The sequence below is a fragment of the Protobothrops mucrosquamatus genome, unplaced genomic scaffold (genome assembly GCF_001527695.2).
Source record: "Protobothrops mucrosquamatus isolate PMUCROS unplaced genomic scaffold, P.Mucros_1.0 scaffold1467, whole genome shotgun sequence".
Lineage (NCBI taxonomy): Eukaryota > Metazoa > Chordata > Lepidosauria > Squamata > Viperidae > Protobothrops > Protobothrops mucrosquamatus.
In genome coordinates, this window is record NW_015387645.1 from 137,760 (window position 1) to 161,857 (window position 24,098).

At 36.1% G+C, this 24,098-nt stretch overlaps 1 protein-coding gene across 1 annotated transcript in view; it reads left to right on the forward strand.

Moving 5' to 3' along the window:
• Positions 1 to 24,098, forward strand: part of SNCAIP (synuclein alpha interacting protein) — a 58,870-nt gene that overhangs the window by 3,023 nt on the left and 31,749 nt on the right. The window contains exons 2-4 of the mRNA XM_015822113.2: positions 10,526 to 10,598; positions 18,022 to 18,869; positions 22,893 to 23,072. Of these exons, the coding sequence (XP_015677599.1) occupies positions 10,526 to 10,598; positions 18,022 to 18,869; positions 22,893 to 23,072 (1,101 nt within the window). The remainder of the gene's footprint in view (positions 1 to 10,525; positions 10,599 to 18,021; positions 18,870 to 22,892; positions 23,073 to 24,098) is intronic.

Consider the following 24,098-nt stretch of genomic DNA (forward strand, 5'->3'; position numbering starts at 1 on the left):
AAGAAGAGTAACTCACAACCCTCCCTATGTTAGCAGACAATAATTCTTAGAGATCATGTGCTACTGATGGAATTGAGGTTGAGCAATTTCTACAAACTCACAGGTTAATGTCATTAAATTTAGATGGTTTAATATGTGCTATGATACTTATTCTTCAGCTCTTCAAAATCAGCCAGAACTTTGCTGGAAGAGCTAACACTACAACTACCAAGAACTGTGCTGCAGTTCAGTATTACTCATGAACCATATAAGAACTGTGCTGCAGTTCAGTATTACTCATGAACCATATAATCAAGAAGACATTTAGCAGAAGAAAGAAACAATTTGAACTACCTGCTGCTTCTTAATTGTTAATTCATAGATCAGATGGAGTTATTATGTACAGAAGCCCGTTGAGCCTGCCAATTGACTCTGAGGGTTCTGAGGCAACTGTCTAATGTATGATCAGCTCTTTGCTTCTCCTAATACATCAAAATTACTCTTCTTCATTCTGTGCTGATTCATTATATCAGTACAGAATATAAGTGACAAGTCACAACTGAAGCCATGATCTATGACATGCCAAGATTCTGTAACTCTCTTACCTATGCTATAGTTTAGTTAAGGCAAAAGGAGATTCAGCTGTAGTATCAATGTACTGGACCATACATGTTCCAAAACACAGAATCCAATACTTAATTATCTACTTCAAATATGATTAAAACTTTCAATGAGCCTAGATAGTGCTTTATTGATTCACTTGAGTAAAGTTTAGAGTTATTATCTTAGTTTAGAGTACAGGCAAATTCTGAGAAGGCACCAGCCAATAAACAGATTAAAATATGAAGGAATCCAAGCACTCTTCAAAAACTGCCAATTCCAAGAACACTTTTATTAGCAATAATTATAGGTGGCATATTATGCCCTGGTGGTAAAACTGCCTAAGTTACTGTATCTGGCTAATCACTGTTGGGAAAGAGAATAAACTGGATAGGACAGTTATGTGACAATCCTGTTGGAGGGTTTTTTATATCTGTAATTTCAAGATGTGGAAATACAGAGTTGTATCTTGAATAAACAACATATATATTCTGTGGTTTCATTTCCTTATTCCAACCCCGTCCAGGAACATCCAAAGTTTGTAATTCTGAGAACTCAGTGTTTCACTTTAATAGGAATTAAGAATCCATTTAGACTGTAGTACATTTAGCAAATCTAAATTCAGTAATCAATTTCTTATTCCATTATTAAAATGCTATCATTCTAAGGCTTACACTTTGCAAAATCTTACAGAACTAATGATGCATCTTATTTCAATGTCCATAATGAGATTGTGACTACAGATTATTTTATGTTATGAATACCAGTAACAATTTTAAATCAAATAAATGTTAAATGCTCAGTAAGTAAGGGTATTAGACATATTTGTGCAGATTTTCTATTTTTATTCTGGCTTTTATGTGCCATTGTTCTTTTGTTTAATTTTCATTTGCTTGAACAAATGAACAAATTCTGAACAATTTTTCTTTCTTTGTGTCGATGTTTAATTAAGGCAGAAACTGCAAATTTATTAGACAGTGCTCCTAGTATAATGTATTCAGAATAATTGTCAGTTTATCACTGTAGAATAAAGGAACATATCCCAGAACCTATGGAAGCATAAAACAAAGCAATCTTTTCTTCCTATAGCATCTCACTAATGAATGTTACTGTCAGTTCTAGAAATACAAATTCTCCAGTCTCATAATGAGTACTGTAAAACACCATTGACTACATGCAATTAAATAAGGCAGTCTTGTGCCTTCCCAAGAATGCCAGTGGGGGTGGGGTTATGGTTTTCTCCTTGATAGTTCATTGATTAGAGTATTTCAGGGTAATATCATGATCAAGGAACTACCAAAGGAAAAAACCACATCCCCACCAACACTGTCAGGGAAAACTACTATATTTAAACAGGATGCAAACACCAAACTAATTACGTACCTACCATAGTAGTAGAGTTCCTTGGGCAAACATCCCCTAACGTTTCACCTGTTTACCTCAAATATGAGAGTGACATGAAGCAGAAGAATCATACTGGCTCGGACATGGCCCAGAGTAATAAGGTCTATGTCAGATATTAGGGAACTAGGACTTTTTTCTACTGGAATAAAACATACATGGATGAGCAAGAAAACCTGGAATTGATTGAACTCTACTACAACAGTAGTCCTAAAGAGAAGATATATATGATATGTATGAAAGAACTATGGATGGACGGAAGATTTGCATCCACACTAACTGAGAAACAGCTAGTTATCCAATGCTTCAAAATTGTGAAGAAGATGCTTGAGAAAGACCATCTACACATTAAATCCCAGACGCAAGAATACCTGGAAAGACACCTGAATATGCAGCCAACACTTGAAGCTGGAACATCACTGCCACACTCCTCCATTACAGAGCACAACAGCTGATGTGAGGCTTAAGATGATGGACAAACTACCTACAGTCAACCCTCAAGACCAGTTACCAAGGCTCGTGGAGAAGTACCATCAGATAATATACCAAAAGATGCCAAGAGAGCCTTCACAGCTATCCCTACTACCACCATAACTGAAAACATTGCAGTGCTGTAATCCTGGAGATGTTTGGCTACACAATCAAGAGGAACAAAGGCTCATAGCACTGGCTACCAGGCTAAGAAAATACACTAAAGAAACAGAGGCCAAGAAATAAATGTCCTGTTCTCCAAAGAATCATCCAACAGCAGGGCAATAACATAGTAACAGCGGAGCCACCATAATTGGAACTGAACAGTATTGAAAGAATATATAGGAGAAAGAGAAGACACATAACACCAGTGCAAAGTGGCTGCAGGATGTGAGAGCAGACCACAACAACCTCCCAGAACAGGAACCAGTTATCATCATAGTAACAAACATCCAATAGTGACTAAGTACAGGTAGTCCTCAACTTATGACCACAATGGAACCCCAAGTTGCTAAATGAGAGATTTGTTAAGTGAGCTTTGCCCCATTTTATGATCTTTCTCCCCACCATTTTTAAATGAATCACTCCAGGCGTTAAATTAATAATATGGTTGTTAAGTGAATCTGGCATCCCCACTGACTTTGCTTGTTAGAAAGTTGCAAAAGGGGATCACATGCAACTGTCGTAAATATGAGTCAGTAGTCAAGCATCTGAATTTTTAATCACATGACCATGAGGATGCTGCAATGGTCAGAAGTGTGAAAACGGTTGTAACTCATTTTTTTTCAGGGCTGTTGTAACTTTGAATAGTCACTAAATGAACTGTTGTAAGTCAAGGACTACCTGTACACCTGGCCCAGGTATGATGCATACCTACTAGCTAAAGAAACTAACAACAATGCATTAATGTTTAGCAGTACAGATGAATCAGTTGCTAGCAACTAGCTCCTACCCAGATTGGCTACCACAAGGAAGAACAGTTTTGATCATGAAAGACTCCCACAAGGGAACAACTCCATCCAACTACCAGCCAATAACCTGCCTTTCCATAACATGGAAACTTCTGTCAGCTAGACAATCAGAAGGACTGGATATGGATATAGGTTCAAGAGTAGAATTACCTCCTCTACATGAATGATATCAATCCGAATGCTAAGAGCGAATGAGACACTGAATTTCTGATCCAGTTAACAGAGATCTACAGTGAGATGTCATGTGGATTGGAGACGTGTGGCCAGATGGTAGTCAAGAGAGAGTAGGCAATCGAGACTGATGGGGTGAATCTACAAGTGGGCCACATAGTGGATTACAGACCATATACAAGTCCCTTGGTATCCCATCATGAAGAGACAAGCAAGACAGCAACATCTTGTATGGTACTTGTCTGTACCACCAAAGGATAAGAAAGGCCCTGAAGAGCCAGCTCAATGGGAAGAACATGATCCATACCATCAACATGTATGCCCTACCAGTTACCAGATACCTGCCGGTATAATGAGTTGGCCAAAGAAGGACACCAAATGTTTGGTGAGTGTCAAAGCCACTGTCCTGCATGAAACTAGAGCATTTAGGAGTACATAAATGAAGTGACATCCAAAGAACAACAGCTACGAGGACACCTGAGGCAGCAGCAGACTTGAGAGGAAGATCAAGCAGAGAACGCCAGGGCAAAACAAGACTCTGCATGGGATATACTATTGACAGATAGCTGAGGTGGCAGATATTGGGAAGGGGTTAGACGGGGTTGGGTTAAAAGATAAAGACCAGAAGACAGCAGTAGTGATAGATGTAGCAGTGCCAAATAGCACAACTTAAGGAAGAAGGAGTATGAGAAGCTGGAGAAGTACCAGGGCTAAAGGAGGAACTTGAGAGGATGTGGAAAGTAAAGGCCAAAGTAATCCTAGTGGATTACTCAGGGCTGTGACTCCTAAACTGGGAGAGTAGCTCCAACATATCTCAGGAACATCAGAGCTCTCTCTCCAGAAGAGTGTAATGTTTAAAATACCTAAGATCCTGTGCTGAACTATCAGACTCCCAGGCCTCTCAGATTGAGGAAGATACAAACTGCACATAAGGGCTTAGAAGGGATTTTAAAAGTATATTTGTTTGTTTGTTGGATCACACTGGTGCTGTTCTGGTGTTGTTTCTACTAAATTGAATTCTGTGCTGACAAGAAACTGGGTGTTAAGGGAACAGTCTAGTCAAAGGTATGTTCAGTAGAAGCAAAGCATCCATATTATTCTCCCATAGAAAACAATAGCTAAAAACCCATTACCTATGTGTAATTTATTTCAGATTTGTTCCACAATAACATAGCTCTTTAAGTAAGTTAAAAAGAAAACTATAATAGCCATACAGCATTTGCTAGGATTATAATTAGCTTCTTTTATCATGTGTGTGTGTGTGTCCATTTAAATAGTGTTTTTCAAGTATAAGATTAAACAAATAGGGCAAGGCAATATTTAAAACTCACTTGCAAGGTAGTTTGATAACTATTTCCCATGTAACTAGATAGAAGCTAAGAATGGAAGAAAGTGAAAAGTTGTTAGTCACCTAAGAAAGAAGTGAGCAATGTTGCTTCTTGGTTACTTAATAGATTTTCTAATCTGAAATTCTGTTTATTCTATTTACAGAAATGGCTGATATTTTAAATGTTCATATGAGGTAGAGGGTGGGGAGGAGAGATACAGGACCTGAACAGAAGAAAATCTGTTAATGCAATCAACCACACACCATTAAAATTGCAATCAAATTTTATAACATGTTTAATAGATTTTTTTTAACAGAGAATTGTATATATTTTAACGCAGTTAAAATGAAATGGATTGCCATTCCATGAGAAGAAAAACAATATACAGAAAATAGGTTTGGCCTAACGAATTGCATTACAGTAGAATATAAATTCTATTTCAATGTGTAACATTACCTGCATTCAACAAATCAAAAGTTTCTATAAGGACATGATTTTCTTTTCTCTTGTAGCTTTTCACTGGTAAACTATCAGTGATCGGTTCATTTAAGCAAATGCTTCACATATTTGTCCATTATTAAAGTCGACAAATGGAAACCTCTTTAATCCATTTCAAAAGGTTGTGAGATTTTGAGGGTACACTTTAAACCAGCAGTCTCAAATTCTGGTTTCTAATCTCTTCATGAATGAAAGGGGGGGGGGGGGAGATGCCTTTTGCACCATTTAACGGTGCCAGAGGGTTTTCTCCTCTGAACAGGAAAAATAACTTTCTATAGAAAGCTTCCTTTAATATAATATTTTAATTCTATGTGAATTCTGTTATGATTATATAAATGTTTACATAAATTAACATAACAAAAGAAACATTCATATAACAATATCTCTGAAGTCTTTTGTCACTGCTTTATTTCAGTCAAGACATTTAAACTACAATTAATGTTGGGACTTACAATTTTTTAATGTTGAAAAGGGTTCTTCATACTTGAAAAGTTTGGGAAGCACTGATTTGATAAAGGTTTGCTTCATAATATTGATAGAATATCCGTGCTTATATTTGAGGTTTGTTTGTGCATGTGCAGTGACCCCCAAACTTTGTGGGCTGCTGGAAACACTTGGATGTTGAGAAAGTATTGTGGGCATTTTTTGCAAAATGCTTCTTCAGTCAAACTGATCCATTCATAAAAGGATTGTCATGATGAGAAACAGTTGCAAAGTACTGTTCTCCAAACAGATGCCAACTTTTTAGGTTATAAGAACAGAACGGGATGGAACTAATATTTACAGAAGGACATTGCTATGTGTTTATCTATTGGCATGTAGATGTCTGAGAAAAAGAGGAACCTAGAATTAACAGAGGAGTTAGACTAAGTGAACATAATGATGCAAAAGACACTTAATAGAATTAATGGACTTCTTTCTTTATTGCCAACATCTGTTTTGAACAACATAAATATAGACACTTCATGTGGAAAGCACCAGATGAACATCTTGTGAATTAAATAGAAATAGCAAATCAAATACATAATGCAAAATAGTAGATTGAGAAGTGCAATTCGGGACATTTCCAAAGTCAATTATCAAACCAACCATGGGTTATTAAGGGTCAAATATAGGGATTTCAGCCCTTCAAACTAGGCCAGATCAGAAAAAGGACTCCACATGAAATATTGAAATTGATATCTATTGATATAGGCTATAATAACAGAATCATGAGAATTGAACAATGTTTCTTCTTCCCTCTGTCTTATACAAAGAAAGTTAATGTAGGGAAACTTTACATTTCTTTCTTGACTATTTTGTTTAATCAGCTTCAGTTCATGGATTGCTATGGATTTTTCTTTCATACTTTCTCCAAGGTTATCCCAGCAGTTCTCTAATAAGGAGTTAAACATGAAAAATTAAAATGTTGAGATGTCAGCAAGTTTATGACCCGTGGAATACAGAATATAAGATAGAAGTTAAAAACAAATTTAATTCACATAAATTGTCCAGATTAGTATAGAGTCCCCTGCTCAAGCAAGGGGTTACACTAGAAGACCTCCAAGGTCTCTTCCAACTCTGTTATTCTTTATTTTTGTGAGTGCTATTGGACAAGATAGTAAAAAACAAAAGAGGAAAAAAATCTAACATTTTAAAAAGGAATCTATCCAACTTTCGTAAAAAAAACTAGCATGTTCACCAGGAAACCTGGAGGGTGGAAATTTAGGGCAGCAAGAAGTGTGTAGAAAACTGAAAACAGAGTCCCGGTATTAATTGAGCAAGGAAAATGAAAGGTATTTCAAGCGAAACATTAAAAAAAGGAGAATATAACAAGAAAAATAAAAGGAGAGATATTTTCAAAAAATCTCAGAAAAATCACAGGAAAATTTAGGGCTTAGATGGTAATATCCAAGAATAATTATGGAAGAAAGGAGGCAAATTAATTAAAGGAATATAGAAAAATGTGCCTAAACTTTTAACTTTGGATGATAAAATGACAGTACTTGTAGACAGAGAATATATTCAGACATCATCTCTATTACAAAATGAGGTACAATTAATCCAAGTGTGACATCATAAACTAAAGATAATAGATGAAATACTAGCATACTGTTAATATAGCAGTATAATAAGCTGTTAAAAGTGCTTATGGTTCTGAGTTAACCAATAGAAAACATCACTGCATGACCTAGAGATCAGTCAAATTCAGTGTATATCCATCCCACAGTGAAGAAAAAAGGTGCAGGAGAATGTGCAAATTGCCCAAATTACTCCAAAGTTTGCTTAAAGTCTTGCAAAAATTTCAGCCCTACATAAAGAGAGAAATGTGAAATAAATGGGCAAATTCAGTAAAGTAGGGATAGCTCACATGAGATATCTAATGAGAATAAAAGAATGAAAAAGAGTTAGAACAAATGAAATATGGAGTTTTTTCTTTGATTCATTCACCACAGCAAAACCTTAGATCAAGGTTTTCAAACTATTTCGTGGAATTCTAGGGTTTCTCAAGAACTTGATGAGGTTCCATGAGCACCTAAGAGCAAACAAACAAATTGCACGAACATAGCCAATTTTCTGTCACTAGAAAAGCCTTATCTTTTCATCAAAGTTTCTGGGATTATTATACCAACAATTTCCATGGGCTGAAAATATTTAAAGACCCCTGATCTAGATCATGAGAGAATATAGAATGTGTTAAGGTGAATAATCAGAACACCTGATAATTCTTTTGGAACTCTTTATAGTAAATAAAGCTTAGCACAATATGTGAACAGCCTAAGTTTGATCTATAGCTTACATTTGATCATTTGCCTATATAGCTTTTTTTTACCAAAGTCAGCATTAACTGTTGTCCCCAGATTAATGTGTGTGGCATTTACACCACAACTATGTGAGTGTTATATTGTATATTTTGTATTTCTTTGTATACTATTCATATATACTGTAAGAATTCAACTTTTTTTCAGGAATGTGTGGGGTCTGGCAATAATTGGATCGTCACTGCTATGCCATTAGAGTTAATAAATAGAAACATTATTTTTCATGTTATAATTCAAGTATCTGTGTTGTGGTCATATTCCCTTGACACACACACATACAAATTATTTGATCAGAACAATAAAACTGTTGGACAACAAAATTCCATTTCAGTAATATAGCATATAACCACCAATTTAAAATGGTACATCAACTTCTAATGACATAACATGTAATGTTATTTATCCCGAACATAATATTTATTCCTTGTTACAGCAGATCTAATTCTGCAGTAATTTGTTAGGACACTAACAAATTACTATAGAACAGCTGCAACAAAAATTTTAGCTGCATTGTATGTGATGTTAGGTTTGTTGTCTAATAAAAGAATAAAATTTATATATGATGTGATGTGATGTGATGATGTGACGTGACGTGACGTTACACTACACTACACTACACTACACTACACTACACTACACTACACTACATTACATTACATTACATTACATTACATTACATTACATTACATTATATTATATTATATTATATTATATTATATTATATTATATTATATTATATTATGGCTTATACATGATTATTTATGGGAAATACAGGTACTTTTAAAAATTACTATAGTATATACTTGTGGATCAGCCCTTCTGCAGATAAGCCAAATCCAATTTTGGGGATGTATTTTGGCACCTAAAGATTTCAGCTTATCCAAGAGTTTGTTATATAATATTGACTCTTTTTCTAGTCCTGCAATTCCAATCTATGCAGTTTATGTGCATAATAATGCTTAAAAAGGAAGGATATCACACATTGCTCTAGATCTTAATACCTCTGTATCTCCTCATATGCATTATATAAAAGGCATTTAGATGTGCTATATTTCCCAACTATTCATAAGAATATGGTTATTTAAAAAGGATTGGACCTTATCTTATGTTCTGCAAACTAATTGCCCTCCCGCCCCAAAAAAAGACTTATTAGTATTAACTGACTGGACCAGCCAACACCAGGTCCTCTAAATCTCATGAGAGCTTAAACTGCTTGATTGGTTGTTTACACTACATTAAGATATTGTATTAAGATATTAAGATAAGATTTTGCTGATATTGCTGATACAGCTGGAATTGTCCTTCCTTCCTTCCTTCCTTCCTTCCTTCCTTCCTTCCTTCCTTCCTTCCTTCCTTCCTTCCTTCCTTCCTTCCTTCCTTCCTTCCGTGCTGGACTAGAATAGCAGCATTATTGCCCATTATATGAGTAGTATAAGTACAGATAGTATAAGATCTGTAGAAAGATTAGCTTAACAATGCTAGATTATATGGGTGACATCCCAAAAGGAATTATTGCAATTTACCAGACATTTGACACTGTTTAAAAGTGAATCCAATGATAACTTCATGAACATCAGATTGTATCAAAATAGAAAGAAACCTTTATTTTAATGCTTAATCCATGAGAATTTGGTTTATTTTCCTTTATAAGATAATAGCATACCAGAGAGCATTTCTGTATTTTGGCTATTTTTAAGACACACCATTTAAAAACATAAACTATGTAAACAGCAAAAATCAAAATCCATAATCAATGCAACAGTGATCTAAGAGTTCTGCAATGTATCCATTACTCATATTCAGTCAGCCACAATGCTTGCTTGGATGTTTAATATAATATTCCTAGAAGCACTAGAAAATTACACTGCAATTTAGATGGATTCACTTTTTATGTTTTTATAAAGCAAACAAGCCAGAAAGCATTTTGCCATTTGGATGTTCTTCTCATTTATCTCTTTGATCACATTGGGCTTATCTAGGAAATGTGAGTACCTCCTTTTGCTTTGTTTGATTTTGAAATCTGCTGTGGGAAATTTACATTGCAGTGGATTAGTCTTTGTAGATTATAGTCAGTTGACTTAGTGTGGTTGAATTTCATGCAGACTTGCTTTCTTTCTGAAAGATGAATCCTTATGTCTAAAAGCAAAACTTCGAGCTGTATCCAACTGTGTTTGCCCATCAGCAAAATGGACTCATACACTGTATAATAAAGCAATGGATCATATTCCATTAAAATGAGGCAGTTTCTTTACTCGTAGCATGACTGGATTTTAGTTATATATGATTCTTAATTCTTATTTTTCAGTACTCAGTAACTTCCTTCAAGACTATCCCAGAATTACGTAGGAAGTGTGATTCGCAGAATGAAGACAGAACAGGTATGCTACTTTTTGGAAACTTCACTTTTACAGTTGGTACAGAGCAGGGTGGTTTCCTCCCCTTCCCCTCACCCTAACAGTCTCCTTACAGCTCATTTTGTGTGACAACTTTCCGTAACAATGGGTTTCTTCATTGCTACCATCCAACCCCAATCCTAACCTCAGTTTTCCCCTCTATTTTTTTAAGATGTTAGATCATTAGCAACGGCACCAACAAAAAGTTCCATAAAAGGATTTGGTGCTAGACAGCAAAACACAGAGTTTAATCTCAGCAACTCCAAACCACAGTATATGCAACAATTTACTGAAAAACCCGAGAAACCATTAGTGACAAGACATAATGATGCAGGCGCCAATGAAAAAATGTTGGATACATTTACTGCACAGATGGTCATGACCAGTTTGAAGCATAATGTTTTGCCAAATTCTGAAACTCTATCAAGAATGCTACAAGATAGAATCTACTCTGAAGCATGCTGTAACAGTTAAGATGAAAGCAAAGTTTTTGAGTTTAATAGTGTAAACTAAATGAAGAGTCATGGACTGAGATGAGAAACAGCTGGAGACCTTTCCCCCCCCCCCCAACAAAAAGTGCATTCAGTGTTGTTTTTCAGTTTGTAAATCGGATTAAGCTCTTTTGTTTCTTTCTTCAACGAGAAGCAAATTCTATGGATGAGAGTAACATATCTGCACGGCGCTTTGAAAACCTAATTATGCATAAATCAAATGGTGGTTTCATTAATATTGTAGAATGTGAAGTGCCCATAGTAGTGATTTGAAACTTCAGTTTGTGTTAGGCTTTTGAGAGTATTTTATTTCTGTATCAACTTTCATATAACAGAAAATTGCCAACAATTGTAACTAGCATTTTTCTATTGAATTCTTTTGTTACAGCCATTAATGACTAAATTGCCCGTCCCTTTATAGTCTCACACAAGGGAATAACAAAAACCAATACCTTCCTCTTTCCTCATGTTGTTAAATCTCCCTACCCTTACATAACTATAGTGATGAAATCAGTTTAAACTGCTTTTCTTTAAAAAAAAAAAAAAGTGTAAATACTTGTTGTATGGATGTGTCTGTATGAGTTTGGTGTGTGTGTGTATATGAATACCAGTGTAGTATAGTGATTAAATTTTTGGACTAGGACCAGGAGGATCCAAGTTCTTTCCCTCCCTTAGGGATGGAAACTGATTGGGTGACTTTGGGCTAGTCAATTTCTTTTAGTCCTAGTCTGGAAAGTCCAAAAACATTGATTTAGCAACCTGATCAGAGTGGTAGATTACTGTCCATAACTTTCAATACCAATAGCAATAGCACTTAGACTTTTATACCACTTCACAGTGCTTTACAGCCCTGTCTAAGCGGTTTACAGAGTCAGCCTATTGGCCCCAACAATCTGGGTCCTCATTTTACCGACCGCGGAAGGATAGAAGGCTGTGTCAGCCTTGAGGTGGTGAGACTCGAACTGCCAAACTACTGGCAGCCAGCAGGCAGCAGAAGTAGCCTGCAGTACTGCATTCTAACCACCGCTCCACCAGGCTCATGAATTAATAGGTCTTAATCCACTTCAGCCAATGGATTTACTTGGGGTGTTGATGATCATAATTAGTATATAAACATGTGAGTATGAATGTTTGCAGCTTTTCCATACCTAAAATTAACTCTTTTAATCAAAAGCATATATTATGCAGCGTGATATTGCTAAAAACGTACAATTTCCATTCAGAAGGTAATTTATTTTACACTGTTTGCTTCTTTATAAGGAATCATGAAACATTTCTATCTCAAATTGCTTCTCAGCCCAAGGGCCAATAAAAGAGAGGGGGATTGATCCTTACTAAAAAAAAATCTGATTTTCTGGTCAGTATTGATATAAATATATAAATAATACACATAAACCACCTTTACTTCTTTATTTATATCTTGTCTTTCATTCAGTATCTTAACCCATCACTTTCTCTTCACATTTTCCCCCTAAAAGCCACCCTTTGAGGTAGGTTGGACTAAGATTAAAAACCAGACCCACATCATTTAGTGAGCTTCCTTGGACTTGAACCCAGGTCTTCCCAGCACTGTCCCAGCGTTTGAAACACCACATGACCCTGACTTCAATACCTAGCAGTTGACAACCCTTGTTTCTATTGGTCTTGTCTTTATTCTTGCATCCTCCAGATGTATAATACCTGCCTCTATATATTCCTGAGAAGTCCTCCCAAGTATAACCTCTTTTTATGGACTCTATGTTTAGCAACCTTTCACAGTCCAGGCAGTGCTTTATTGTGGGTGTTAAGAACGTTGGTCTGTCAGAAGTAGAATCACAATTTGCCTTCTCTTATCCAGTTGAGAAAGAATAATTGAAGAAGTAATGAAAAGGAGAAAAAGAGAAAATAACACATGATAAGTATTTGTCTGAAATGGTATAGGGTTTCCTGTCTGAGCAGGGGGTTGGACTAGATGACCTCCAAGGTCCCTTCCAACTTTACTATTATTATTATTGTTATTATTATTATTACTACTACTACTACTATCATCATCATCATCATCATCATCATCATCATCATCATCATCATCATCATCATCATCATCATCATCATCATCATCATTATTATTATTATTATTATTATTATTATTATTATTATTATTATTATTATTATTATTATTATTATATTTTGAGTTCTGTAAAGACAGAATCAGCAAAATGGCTTCCCCTACATGTCAAATCCAGAACAACCCAGCTTCTCTCCAGCCGCGGCAACAACTCCTTGCTTTCTTTGGTATGGATAGACAGTTGAAAGGGTTTTCTTTTCTATTTTTAATCAGTCATGTCAGGGTTTGTCACGACTTAAAAGAACTATGTGTTAAATAAGCCAACTTCAAAACATGATTTATAAGATGATTAACCATGCTAAATTGCAATTAAACTAGTGTATAAGCAAAAATTTCCAGTCTTTTCATACCAGTCCAAGAGGGAATATTTCAAAAGTATGGGAGGCAGTTGCTCCTTACTAACATCTGAGACATTTTTGCCAATTAAGACAAAAACTGAAACAGTTTCAGCGATACTTCCTATAATTGAAGTATATATATATATATGATCCGTCTCTGTTTATTAGGAGCAAGGCTAACCATTAACCATTCTGATAACTTTAAAAACCATTCAACCATTCTCCTAACTTCATAAAACATTTTGCATTTTTTGTTCCAATTATGCACAAAGACATTTGATAGGTTATGTTACTTTGGATATATCTATGTGTTCAAAGGTATTAGTTTCCATTCTGTCTAGCCTGTAATTGTGCATTAAGATGGTGCCTCACTGTGAGTAGTAAGTTTAACCAGCTTTATTATACTACAAGTGCAAGCTGATTGCCCTCCGGAAAAAAAAGATGAAGAAGCTAGAAGCAGAATTGTATACACCTAGTCTGGTTCCCATGCAGCCACATACCTTTCAATTAGATATCTGAACATGTTAAGGCATCACCAGAGGGGATACCGAGACTCTCAGCCCATGGAAAGTCAGATACTGAGCCTTCTCAGGGACACTCACAGAATAATCCCCCCTTCCAGAGTTATTCTTATTATAGGTCAGGGTCATCTTTTATATTTCTAGTTCATAATTTATATATTCAAAGTTCAAAAGATGCTTATTTTCAATTTCTTCAAGATTTTACAGATACACATACACACACATACATACATAAATGCTAGTTTTTTTCAAAATAATAATAATTTGCATTGCAGAAGTTCAGCAGGAAATTGAGATTCAGAATTCCCAAAGACTAGTTGTTTCCTTCTAGATTTTGCTTCTTGAAAGGCTGACAACTGTACTTGCAAAATTTTCATAGACAAAATGGCCAAATTTATGGCTGAGGAAAAATCAGCTTTATGTTAGCAGTCTAAGCAAATAAAGAGAGATACACAACTGGTTTTGGTTTTTTTTAACTTTGAAAAGCCATGTGTGTCTTTTAAGAAGTGTACAATAAATAGACATTCATAAAGTGAAGCTTTCTTTGTTATAGAGTCAGCAGGCAGAAAGAAAAAGTAGAGAGTACACATTTATATACTGTGATTTCAAATCAGTTACTGATTTCTGATGGCTGCCTGGATTACCCCCTGAAGTTTTCTTGATGAGGTTTTTCAGAAGTGGTTTACCATTGCCTCCTTCGTAGAGCTGAGAGTGACTGGCCCAAGGACACTCAGCTGGTGGAATGGAACAACTGGCGACTGCCACCTCACTGCAGTCATCTTGCCGCAGTCACCTAGTCATGGCCACCTTGCTGCAGGACACCCTGCCCCAGCTAACTTGCCACAGGGAAAACTCACCACGACCTTGGACCTTCTGCTCTGGTTTCCAAAGCCAGCCTGGCTTAAGGGAGGTGAAAGTTCCTGCCAGCCTGCATTCCTTCTCTAAAGGCTTCCTCACCTCGCTTTCTAGCATCCCCCACCCATGAAAGGTGGGCTAAGTGGGGGTCATTGTTCTGCATGTACGCACATACACACACACACACATCATTCCGAGCTTGAGGACTTTTATCTGCATCCAAACTGGCAAGCTGCCAGTCACACCCCAGCTTGGGGAGAAAGACCTCTCCTTCAGCATGCTGGGCAGGGAGAGGAGCAAGCAGGGACCGTGACAGGGTGACTCATTCCCGACATTCCCGACAGTGGGCTAAGCAGGAGCCATGGTTCCGGGCTGGATTCTTAAGTGGGAAGAGCCTTTGCGGCATTGTTGGGAGAGAGTTCTGTCACCATTCCTGCTTGCCCCTCTCCCCAACTTTCGTGTGGGGTGCTGGAAAGCGAGGTGAGAAAGCCTTTGGAAGAGTGCGGGCTGGTGGGAACTTTCACCTCCCTTAAGCTGGGCCGGCTTTGAAAACCAGAGTGGAAAGCCCAGGGTTGCAACAAGTTGTGCCCACTGCAAGTTTGTCAGGGTGAGGCATCTCACAGTAAGGTGGGCATGGCGAAGTGGCCGCAACTAGGTGATGGCAGCAAGGTGGCTGCAACAAGTTGTCCTAGACTCCCCCAGCTGGCTTTGCGCCTAAAGCAAGACTACAACTCATAGTCTCCCCGTTTCTTGCCTGATGCCTTAACCACTGTACCAAATTGGCTCTCAGATGATACATACGACCTATGAAAGTACTTTAGGCAAAGAAAGTTAAAGTAATTTCTGCAAATAGTTAGTTAAGAATCTTAAATCAATGCTAACCAATGTCTTATTTTATAGACAAATTTTTGAAAGGAAGTAAAGAGTTTTTGAATGAATGAATGAATAAAATACTATGCTCTTCATTCTAAGCTATAATACATTTGGGTTTGAATCTAGTCACAGTGGTTTATAATCTATAGTTTATGGCTAGGTATATTGGGAAAAAACCAGGCAGTGTAATGAACCCTAGCTTGGGTCTGTGAAGCTCTTAGTATGAAAGAGAGCAGTAATAACTCAAGAAGTAAAATCCCCTTCTCTCAAATGCTTCTCTTCCCAAAGGCCTTTTAACTGGCTTTTTTGTCAGTTCAGCATTCTTCCTTATATTAAATAATCATAAAATTTGCTGGATTAATTAAGTCATCAATTGTCATTGATTGTTGCTGACAGGACTTGTCATTGTGTTATTTCACATAGATTTTAGCTTTAGCATAAATTATTACTCTATATTTTAATTATATTTCTACTCAAACTCAGTTATTGTTTTTTCTCTATAAACCAGCATAAAATTTACCTGTTGACTGAGAATAATATTTCATCTATCTGATAAATAAGACCCTAGTCTACATACAGTAACCATAACTTATGATTTATTAAATGTGGCAGTATATAAGAAATATAAATTTGCTTTTTAAGGCAAGTTACCATCATTCTCAATAGCCAGATTCAGAACTTTGTTGTGAAAATAAGACAAGATAATTACGTATAATGAATTCAACAACCTTTCTATAGTGAAAGAAAGGAAACCTAAATACAGAAAATAATATAATTGAATATATTGTATAGACTTTAGAGTTTGCCTAAAATCAATGAAACTAGATAATCATGATAAAAGTCCCATTCCATATTTGCAAATTTAAGTCCCTTTTCAATGGTCTAAATCAAAGTTCACAGTCTGGAATTAATAGACAAATACATTTTGCAGAATTCATCTCCAAGTTACTATGAATTTTGTCCAGGAAAAATAAAAGAAAAAGATGAATTTTCTTCTTTAATTTCATGATTGTGGGAGGGTTTTTTTTTTACAATTGCCTAAGAGTATGGTCATTCTCAGTATAAATTTAACAGGCTATCTAACCCTAGAACTTTTTTTGATTAGATATTCTAAAAAATGAAATATTAATTTTACCTTTAAAAGTGATGAAGTGCAAACTAACAAAGTATTGATGCTTTGTCATGTCTACTTGCATAGATCCATATGTCAAAAAAAGTGTTTTCAACAGTGTTGAATAGAATTCATTTTTGCAAAGCTTAAGAGGTTTTTGTCAGAAAAGAACAGCTGGGAAACATGTGGTATCCATTGCCTCTATCACTTGGAAAAAATTTCACATGTAAATAAAGCCTTCATAAAAGTGTTGCCTTTTGAACCCAAGATTGTACACAATATACAAATAATGTCTAAAATGAATGGGATTTAGTAAAACTCTTAAGTTGCATCTTGTTGATGGAGTAATAAATACTATCAAGTGATATCATTGTACAGGCTTTTGGAGCCACAATAATAAGTCTAATCAGTTTCTAGTTTTAAATATGTAGTTTTTTTACTGTTTGCTCTGCAATTCCAATTGCTTCTTCAAAAATTATGTTTCTCAGAAATTCTGCACATGAGTGCAAAAGAGTTGCAAATGGAGCATTACTGTGCTAGTCCTGCATGTTAAATATGGCTTATAAAATGAAGACTTATAAAATTTTCTCAATTTTCATTTCTAACTACACCACTTTCAGAGTTAATATAAATATTGCTACGATAGTATCTACTGATTTTAACATTTTATCCTAAGGCTATTTAAAAAAAAACCAAAACTGTAATGTCTTCTACTATCACAGGCCCACATATTCATTGGTATCTGAATCCCTTCCTTTCCTTTCAAACTATCACAATTATATTCCAGGAAAAAAGGAAGAAATTTAGGAATACTTCAAGTTCCAATGTACCTTTTTTTGTTTTCTATTTTATTCAAGTCTAAATGCTCTTCTTTTGTCAAAGAAGTTGAAGTATTAACGTTAATAGTTCCTTTGCCATTTAGATCTAACTCTTGCTTACAAACATATATGTATAAAGATATGTAGATAAAGATAGTTAAGAAAACCTTTCCACAGTATTTTGCTTAGGGATAATTCTATTTTCTGGAGTTTTTGCTCAAGGTTTGCAGGATAATAAAGCATGAGCAACAACACGATGGAAGAGGATTCATTCTAAATTGTCTTTGTATCTTCTAGTGTCTACCACAAACTGGAGCTCAGGGGTTTCAACGCTCCTTGGAAATACACAAAAGCCAACGGGCATTGCAGACATGTATAGCAAATTCAGACCAGTAAAGAGGGTTTCACCACTTAAGCACCAACCAGAAAGCTCTGAAAACAATGAAAGTGATGACCAAAAGAATCAGAAGGTGGACTGCCAGAAAAGCAATGACCCTCCATCCATGACTCAGAATGGTGATCAAACTCCAGGTAATGGCGAAAGCCTAAAATCTAAATGTGTTGAACCTGGAGTTTTGCTTGGTGAGCTGGAGCACTATGACTTGGACATGGATGAAATTTTGGATGTGCCTTATATTAAGTCGAACCAGCAGCTTGCTGCTTTTACAAAGGCAGCTCCTGAGAAACGGATTTTGAATGTGTATTCCACACTGAATGGTCTTAGCAGCAAGTCTGGTCCTGTAGGGAACACTGAAAAGGCCCCCGCAGGAACAACACAGTTCTGTGTTCTCTCCCCTGTGAAAGGCTCTCAGTTGAAAAAAGCACAGTCCATTGTCGCTGATCAGCATAAGCAATTAGTGGAAGAACGTGAATTTCCACAGCCACTCGTTAAAAGTGGCTCAGTCCATGAACCTGAAGCCCAGAGCAAGGGCTTCCTCAGTAGGACTTCTGCTGATAAAATGGAGAAGTCTGTGTCCCACTGCCAGTTAAGGACTTTTCATCTGCAAAGTACCGAAAGCAAGCATGACAAACTGAGCAGTAATGTGAACTGGAACAGTTCCGGAAATTCAGAAGAAAATAATGAGGATGTGAAAAAAACTAAGAGCATCTTAAATATTGTGAAAGAGGGACAAATTTCACTTCTGGTAAGTTTTTAAAATCATTCATAAGGCACTCAAGACCAAATTCAAAAATATACATTTTCCCTCCTTGCATACAAATGATTTGTAATCCAGAAAATATGCATGGATTGTAACCTGCAATGAAAATATCTTTTAAAAGTTTTATTAAGCAAAAAATATATTCTACCTTTGTAATTTACATGTAACTCTGTTTTTCAGATTGGTACAGTTTCAGTTGTTTAGTTACTAACAAAATGAGTTCAATTTCTGTTTAGAAGCCAGTGATAGCAACAGAGAGTCTCCTGTTTTGTTCTAATTATTATTCAGGAGTGCTTATCCCAGCTTACCGCAACAGCTTTCATGAACAGGAGTTCACACAGAAGCCCCCATTGGCCTCTAACCCATACAGAGAGTTCCTGCTTTATGATCAGACATGAAAAAGGGCATTTCCAAAATAACAGTACTCAAGTGAATAAGGTTGATGTAAGGAAAACAAGTTTTATGTGCACTGTTCACTTTATACACGGTTTTACTTTGACTCCCCTAGACAATGTTTTCAAAAACAGTACAGTGGTTAATTAGATTCAGCATAAAACAACACATGAAATCAATTTATGAGACTGCAATTGTAAAAGCTGTGAGTTGTTTTCTTCTCTGTATTGTTTGATGCAGCTTGTCTGAATACCTAAAAATATTGAGTGTCACTATGGGCTGATCCTAACCATATCTTTTCAATTGAAGCCCTGGAATTCAGTGGAGCTTAGTCTAATATCAGTATATTTTACATCCGAAAGCTGTCAGTTATCTGAATGTTCTTAATTACTGTCATTTTTGCCTTTTCTCTTTCCATTTATTTATTCAGCCATTTAGTATGTTTTTTGGGGGGGAATTCTCTTTATAATAAGATCAGTTGTGATACCTTAATTCATTGCTGAGCTTTCCCTGTTGGGTTAAGCTGATGTTTTTGTGTCATATTATTACTGAAAAACTGAAGATGATGTTAATCCTAAAACAGTAATGGTGTCACTAAATTCTAATGCAACTGGCAAAAATGCAGGATAGATGTTACAATCACAGAGTGGAATAAGCTTGTGCATTTATTTTTGCTTGATCTGATGAACTATAGACACAAAATAAATCCACACAATGTAGTGTTATATTGTTCTAAATTAATCCCTTCGGAACAAGGGACTATTGTATTACAGTAGATCAATATTCATCCTTGCCTAGACCAGCTCTGCCTTCAAAAAATGAGTGGCATTACACAATTAATTTTCAGTCTTATGCCTCACCAGCCTAGAAGGAAACACTGTTTTTTAATCCTCTAGGGCATTCCAATTATTTTCTGTCATTTTTTTGAAGAGTTATAGATGGTTATATGTGGACACATGATATTGGACATTGAGTCCCAAGCTCTAATTCACTATTTCCAATCTTTTGATGATGCGTTTTTTAACAATGTTCATATAAAGCTAGTTCCATTGATTCTTTAGATACTTAGACATTACTATTACCTAAACAGTTAATTATTCCGATATACATGAGATTGCCTTATAAAAGCTGTAACACTGTAGCAATTTATGCAGAACTAAATATTTCTGGTATTGTCTGCTACAAAGGGAAAAATCAATATAGAGAGCCTTTAATTATTTTTGAAGCCAGGGTTAAAAGAACCCATGTATAAGAAAATAAATAAATAAACAGTTGTAGCCATATTGATCTATCTGGAAAAATATACCCTGTTGGATTAACTTTCTTTATTAGAATCACTCAAAATAATACATAAATGTGTGAAAGCTTTTTGGTTTCTCAGAATGCTTCAATAGGTCAGGTGTTTTAAAAAGCTAAAGGTCAGAAAGAAGCCAGTTAGGAAGTTTGAAGTTCAGATTCAGTTTCAATATGATGGTTGTTGATTAAAGGCATTTGTTAACAGTAGTTGCAATAAATGTTAGGCTTCATCTAATATTAGAAATAATATCTTACATCATGAAGAATTATGGAGAATTCAAAAATGTTATCTGCTTTGTTGTCATTTTGTTGCTTCTAAAAAGGATATTGTGCAGATGGGATTTGGATTTTGTTCCTGCAGGACGAGTAATGCTTAAATATATATAAGATAAGCAGTAAGATTAAGGTGGAGAGGAGAAAATGCTATAAATATAGAATATACCATTTGGTCTTTTCCAAGCTTGCCAGCTCACATTAAGTCTTTTGGAAGATTTAAATCTGCAAAACTAGGGCATCTTTTCTTTCATTTTCTAAACTTATAATCCACTGTAGTCAAATGACTATCAGCAGCTCCTAAATTATATAATAAGTAGCAATTACTTGAACGCTAGTGATGAGAAAAAATACAAAAAGTATTAAAAATGGTTTAATACAGTAGATCAAGAATATACCCTCAGAAATAATTTGGTTTTCAATAATGTCATAAAAGTCAGCAAAAAAGGGGGTAAGTCTAAGTCAGGGGACTTCAAACTTGTCCCTTTTATGACTTGTGGACTTCAACTCCCAGAATTCCTCAGCCAGCATGGCTGGCTGAGGAATTCTGGGAGTTGAAGTCCACAAGTCATAAAAGGGACAAGTTTGAAGACCTCTGGTCTCAGGGAAGACCATTCCAGAACATGGAAAAAGCAGCTCAAGCCTCCCTCACATCCTGGGACATAGGGTGTATATAAAGAAAATGACAATTATACAGAGTATTACAAAATCAGTTTTCTAATCCATGTATAGGTAGTCCTCGACTTACAACCACAATTGACCCCAGGATTTATGTTGCTAAATGAGACATTTGTTAAGTCAGTTTTGCCTCATTGTATGACTTTTCTTGCAGTTGTTAAGTGTATCAGTGCAGTTGTTAAATTAGTAACACAGTTGTGAAGTGAATCTGGCTTCCCCATTGACTTTGCTTGTCGGAAGGTCACAAAAGATGATCACATGATTCCGGGACATTGCAACTGTCATAAATATGAACCAGTTGTCAAGCATCCAAATGTAAATCACGTGACCCTGGGGGATGCTGCAAAGGTCATAAGTGTGAAAAATGGTCATAAGTCACTTTTTTCAATGCTGTTGTAATTTTGAACGGTCGCTAAATGAACTGCTGTAAATCAAGGACTACCCGTATAGTGTATTGTCCTTAAAATCTTTACTGGACCATGCAGCCAAAACTCAGCAAACCATGATGAATTTCCTACTGATTTTTGCTGGGGGAAAAAAAACCTTGGATGTATTTAGACCTAGATATTTTTTTCTTTAAAAAAAGACAACTTTCAAAGTGAAAAGAGCCTAAGGGTCCTTCTTCATGTAGTTATAATATTATATCACAACCCTGCAGCTTTTGAACACCAAGGGGAAAAAAGATAGAAATTTTCAAAAGTGTGGTTTTGGTCATTTAAAATTGTCCATTCCTGGTCTGGCTCTCATATAACTTCTAGAAATTAAAAAATGATGTATTTAAATTTCATAAATGACATTGTTCAATTACATAGAGATAGTTCTTAACTCACATTGCTCACTTAGCAACTGTTTGCACATCCAGCAGATCTAGCTGGGGGCACTTGTAACTCAGATTTAAAGTTACAAGGGTTGAGCCCCCCCCCCTCTCAGGTTCATGTGGCTGTAATCCAAGTGCTTAGCAATCGGGCCACATTTACAGCTATTTGCAAGGTCCCAAAGTTACATGACTGCAGTTTGTAATGGTTTTGCCAAAAAAACAAGCATTTACGACCAGTTTTTGGCAAAACCACACCCATAGCAAACAGTCGACTCACATAACAACCATGGTGTTCCCTTAATGACCCTAGTGATTTGCTTAACAACAGCTGCACAAAAGGTCATAAAATTGGATCATTCATATAACCAACCCATTTTATGACTGTCATAAGTTCTGACCATGGTGGGCAAGCTCATGTATCTACCTGCATCAATATAAAAACATCCAATAAACATAATCTGTATTTTCTAATATAACAAATTTAGGAGCAACTAAGAAAGCTAACCTTGAATTAATGAATTAACACTTCCAGTTTCTATCTTTTTGCACAGCCCCACCTTGCAGCAGACAATCTGGACAAAATCCACGATGAAAGTGGCAACAATCTTTTACATGTTGCAGCATCGAGAGGGCATGCTGAGTGCTTACAGCATCTTACTTCTCTAATGGGTGAAGACTGCCTGAATGAGCGGAACAATGAGCAGCTAACTCCAGCAGGCTTAGCAATAAAGGTAATATAAAGTTCTATGATATTTAAGAGATAGTCTACCCATTTGTCAATAGACATTTGCTCAGACATAATCACGTGGGCCATATTATTGAATGAACCATAAAAATGAAATGAAAAACTGGTGTGAACATAAAAATCTTCACTTATAATACACTAGATGTAATTGTGGAAAATTGGAAAATATCACACAATGTCAAGATCTGAAAATAGAAATTGAAAGATTATGGCATAAACTGGCCATAGTGCTCCCAGTGATTATTGACACTTAGTAAAATCTTGGATGGCACTTAGAAAATCTGTACATTGACAAAATTTCCATCTCTCAATTTCAAAAGATCACATTGCTTAGATTCCCATATATACTACATCGATATATTATGTCATCCTAGGTTCTTGGGAAGAACTCAATGAGTATAAAGGCCAATGTTTGCTAAAGAACTGGCAACTGTGATTTCACACTGTTGTGAAGGGATAGTAATAATAAGTTAAGTAGAAGATCTGGCTCACATTCATACCTTTCTAGATTAGGAATTCACTCATCCCAGGCCAGTTCCTAGGTGAAAAGCTAAATTGTTAAAGTCTTTCTAAATGCCAATTGAAAATTTATTCCGAAGGACAGGCATAGCTAGAGAAAAGACATACCTTTTGAATAGCCCTATTTCAAAGAAGGGATTCAAAATCTACCTGCCTTTTAGAATGGGTGGGACCAATAGATATCCTTGGATAGAAGTGATTCCACAAAAAAATCTAGCTGTATGCCATATCGGACTATTTTAGATTATTATCAGTACCTTGAATGGCACCCAGAAATTAATGGAGAATCAGTCTAGTCTCTTCCATTCTTCAGTAACATGCAAGATGCGGCTTCTGGTTTGTGCTCACAGCACTGGCGGACGTGCGGAGCGATCGCTCTCCCCTCCATCTGGTTTTCTCCCGCCGGGGGACCCTGAAAAGGGTCAGAAGTCGCCCTGGAGGGGCGACGAGCATGAAGAGGACCTCTGACTGATTGTGGAAGGGCGGCAGCCCT